Source organism: Lygodium microphyllum, chromosome 9 (assembly GCF_053477565.2).
Source record: "Lygodium microphyllum isolate KBCC chromosome 9, Lygodium_microphyllum_v1.1.10, whole genome shotgun sequence".
Lineage (NCBI taxonomy): Eukaryota > Viridiplantae > Streptophyta > Polypodiopsida > Schizaeales > Lygodiaceae > Lygodium > Lygodium microphyllum.
Window position 1 is genome coordinate 158,915,737 of NC_141143.1, and position 4,390 is coordinate 158,920,126.

Genomic DNA, 4,390 nt, shown 5'->3' on the forward strand with positions numbered 1-4,390 from the left:
ACCTGCACGTAACATCTCAACACCTTGCGCCTGCAATTTTAAGTCATCCGGCCATGCAATGGCCCTAAAATGACTCTGTATATTTAAAAAACTTGCTTTTTGTCCCTAAATAGGGTAGTTGATACTAGATAATTTACGGCAATGACTTCTTAGACCCAAGCCATGCCTAGGTCAATTAACCTGGGCATAGTTGATTTAGTCAAGTTAGGGTGAGTGTGACTCTAACTTCCTAAGCTCCCAAAATTATGGAACTCCAATAAGTGCAAGAAGTATGGTCCCCCAAGATTGATTAGGTGGCAGCATAGAAATCACACACTCTCTCTCTTTCACAATGCTCTTATGAGCATATACTTCATTTTTTAAATTATATTGGTTTAAAAAATTCCATTGCAACATGGTCCACACAAATATAAACTATTGTGGGGCCTGAGGACTCCGATTACACGGCCCCTCCACACCAAGTCACGGGGCTCTCAAGGATTCGACAACAAGTTCAGCATGTGCTACATGGTTAATCATCATGTGCAAGGTATGTGAGGGTGTGCACTGTGTTCTCTCTCTCTCACTCACACTCTCTCTCTCGCGCACCGTGCATGCCTGCCAGCTCGGTTCCGCCAACGCTGCCTGTGTGCTCGCCTTGCCCGACTTTTGTGCCTCCGTCCTATGGCCCCAGCGACTCTAAGGGCAATGCCTAGCTCCAAGGACGCCATCCCTCTCTGCAGTAGGCCTTCAGTGCCTCCTCCCCCTATTGGCAAGTACGCCCGCAGTAGCACCGCGTGCTGCACTATGTGCACGCTCTCCACGCTCGTGAAAGTCTCGCTAGTGTCTGCTGGAGTGCAAAAAGAGAGAGATCTGAGAGAGAGAGAGAGAGAGAGAGAGAGAAGAGCTCCCCCATTATCGAGATAAAATAAACGCACCTCTTAATCATCATTACAATATTTCAGAAGAAGCCCTCGTATTCAGAAATCTGACCTTGTAAAACAATGATAAAGTCAAAAAATTTACAGGGGAGAAAGGAACCAAATGCAAGGGAAGAACAAACTGATAAAGTCGAGACGAGAAGCAAAGGTATGGGGGACTCGGGCGATGACGGAGATACGGCCGCAGTGCATAATCTCCACTGGGTAAGCAGCCGATGGTTACTGTAAAAACACTATCAATGCTATCGTGAAAAACTATAGGAGGATCAGTGGTTGCTGAGAGAAGAGTTGATGTTATAGATCGATGAAGGCGCGAGAGAGAGAGAGAGGAAGAAAATGTCGAATTTTCTTTGACCTCCAAGTCGTAATATAATCGTCCTATGGTCGCCTCGTTTTAAATGAGAATTGATCATCTCACAAACCATTTTATAAAACAACAATCACACTGCCTTTAGAACTCCCTGTTCCTCTGTTTCGCACAGTTTCAGGTACGATAGAAAAGTGAAGGGATTCTATTATTTCCATGGCTGAGCATCCAACAGCATGATCAAACTGTCACGAAACAGACATCACTCTAGAATCCGCATTGCAGGCCTCAAAATGTCTGATGTTTCTTGCATAAACAGGCACTCCAATCTCTGTCAACTCAAAGCGTCCAAACAATTATCAGGATTGAGAAGTTTAAACTTCACAACAATGTATGCTGCTCGCACTCTTTCAGAAAAGGTCTATGCAAGTCCAAGTAGTACCTTAACACACTGCGTCATGGCGTCATTGGCGCAACCCCTCCAATGCTGCACATAAAAAGGCATCAATCGTGCATCACTGACTCATTCAATAGCTTGGTCCGGCTGAGGCTATCCTATCCATGTGACATTTGAATATCCACTATTTACCTCCAAGATAGCGTTAGACGCAGGTTTTTCCGTCAATCTGCCCGCCAGGAATACGGCTGATGCAGCAACCGTGGACGCGCGAAAACGCAAAATTTCGTAATCAAGCAACGATAGGCAGGCAATGTACTTGGCCAGAATCTGCAAATTTTGATCCTCCTTGAAGTCCTTAAGGTAATGCCTACCATAGGCCGTAAATACTCGATAAGCTCTCTGAAATCAAGGACTAAACGTGCCTAACTCACTGATGCAAGATGTATATTGTCTCGATCAGCACGGCTTATTGCAATCCTTCAAATCAAATGATCGTAAACTATACCATAAAAATGTTGCAGTTGTCGGAATTGAACACTCAAACTTCAATGTATCTAAAATTGCCCTCTCCATCTGAAGTAACTGCTTCCAGCTGAAGCATTCTTTGGCCAGCTTCCACACATCTTGCATCACACTGTTTGATCTTGAGATCGTGGACATTGGACAAAACGTATGCACAAACAAAAGCACTAATAAACCTTGAGGCAACCGTTTCCTCTAATTTCACAGCGATCCCAACACAAGCTGCAGCGAGAAGTGATAGCATGTTCCGCTTGATGAATGTCCCGTAAAAGAGGGAGCGATCCAACAAGTTCACAGCTGTGAAGAGGGTATGCATCTGATACTTGGACTTGGTCATATGCTGCACAAAACAAGCTAGATATTTTGACATGATCGTACACGAACTTGTAGAGCATAAGAACAAAGTTCCAAAGAGAGAGGTTACGAATACCTACACAAAGAAGAGCTTATAAAGGCACATAATTTAGAAAGCTTACAAAACAGAAACTGGAAATAATTCTACTGTTTGAAAATGAAACATGAAGTTACCTTGAACTGCCAGATAACTACGAGCTTCCGATGGTAATCTTGTATTCCCGTAAAGTAGCTTCTGTCAAGGTAGCCCCATAAAAGAGGTAGCCCTAGCTCTCTTTCTCGTGAAATTAGGAGGTGTTCTTCGTCCAACGTTTCATCAAACAGTGCCTGAACTATCAATCCGACTGTGCAACTTCAAAACACATCCGGACTAATCGAAATGTTGTAGTCAAAGCATGATCATGGCAGCTTACCTCACCGCCTGCTTGAGGATCGATCAAGGTCGGGTACAAGCCAGAGGGTTGGTGTTTTAATATCTCTTGAAAACTCAGTGAACTTGACATGTAAGAGCTAGGAACAATCTCTGAGTGGTCAAGCGCAACGTAAGCCTTATAGGTGTGGTTGTACTTGTCTTCGTGGGATGAGCTGATGACTGAGCTAGGAGTGGCAGAAGTCGAGAAATTCTCTTGGCCACATACACTGCGAGCTTCACAAATATAGGGGCCTGGTGGAGAGCAAAAGGTTTCACCTTGAAAGGTGTCGGTGCAGTTGATTCCGAGCAGGTTGTGCTCATGGCGGCGCATGGCCACGCCTGGCTGAAGAGGACAGCTTTCTTTTCGCATGTAAGGGAAAGTAGGTAGTTCGAGATTGTAGGAATTATCTGAACCATGCAAGGCAGAACCAGGTCTAGTATCAAAATGGAGCCAGAAATCGTCGAGTGGATCAGGCGAGGGCTGGCAAAAGTCGTTGATCAAGTGATACTTTGCAAGTAAATGGTGGAAAGGCGGAGGGACATCTGCATCAAGGACGCCTGCACGAAAGCCTCGTTGATCGACGGACGTATGATCAATGCTCGAGAGATCCACTTGATGACCTAAATGAGACCAACGGGTCGATATGGAAGAGGCGGCGGCAATGTCTGTGCAGATCGGGCTGTACTGAGGAGCAGAAAGGCAAGGCACTGTAGAGAATGTATCGATTTGCTGGTTTTGAGCATTGGCGCCCAGGGCCGCTCGCAGTTGAGACTTCGATGTCGATGCAGAAGCTTGATTAACGAGGGGCGCTGCGGTCAAAGAAACGCAGGAGCAGGCTACAGCTCCGGGGGAATGGGAATGTCGCCAATATTGATCCTCACATCCGTGCTGGGAAGACTGTACCGAAAGCTGCACTGGTCGTCTTCCATCACCGCCGACGAGCCATTGCTTGCTTTGGATCCTGGCATGTCGATGAAGCCTGTGCGAACCTAATCTCGCCTGCTTTTGCTGCGTCTTAATCTTGCAGTACTGGTGCTCCATGTTAGTCTTTCTTCTGCGGAAGCGAGCGAACCTTGCAGGTGCGCCAAGAGCGATCCATTCGTGATCATGAGAACAGCGTTTCCGCTTGCGCTTAACAAAATCCATGTGCAATTGCGCAAACGGACTGAAATAATGTTTTTGACCTCCCTTCGCCCTACGAGCGCTCACTTTGGGGAACCATTTTTCCTTAGGCCCGGTTCAGACGCTGCCGTCTTCCACCCAACTAGTAGGTGCCATGTGGAACGCCGTGTTCAGACGACGTGGCACGAGAGGCGATCACGTGTTCACCTCACGCCCAAAACCATATCGATTTTTTCCGACCCCCTCGCGCCCGCCCCCTTTCTCTGAACGTTGATAATCTGACACACTAGCATTTGCTAGCCTATTAACAACTAGCATTCTGTGCGCGCACAAAACACTAGGTCGCTTCGCA

At 46.5% G+C, this 4,390-nt stretch overlaps 1 protein-coding gene across 3 annotated transcripts; it reads right to left on the reverse strand.

Annotated features, from left to right (window-relative positions):
* Positions 1-403: 403 nt before the first annotated feature.
* LOC148031790 (cyclin-A1-1-like) lies at positions 404-4,125 on the reverse strand. 3 transcript variants are annotated; one of them, XM_087685455.1, is made up of 8 exons: positions 2,917-4,125; positions 2,678-2,830; positions 2,326-2,489; positions 2,133-2,261; positions 1,817-1,994; positions 1,670-1,714; positions 918-1,558; positions 404-826 (listed from the first exon to the last, which is right to left on the reverse strand). In XM_087685455.1, exons 1-7 carry the CDS (start codon positions 4,060-4,062, stop codon positions 1,490-1,492), a joined length of 1,884 nt encoding a protein of 627 aa, XP_087541581.1. In that variant the 5' UTR covers positions 4,063-4,125; the 3' UTR covers positions 404-826; positions 918-1,489. The 3 variants fall into 3 exon arrangements, with proteins under 3 accessions (XP_087541581.1, XP_087541579.1, XP_087541580.1); XM_087685453.1 differs by having other exon boundaries at positions 2,326-2,579; XM_087685454.1 differs by lacking the exon at positions 404-826 and having other exon boundaries at positions 833-1,558; positions 2,326-2,579.
* Between the last annotated feature and the right edge of the window lie 265 nt (positions 4,126-4,390).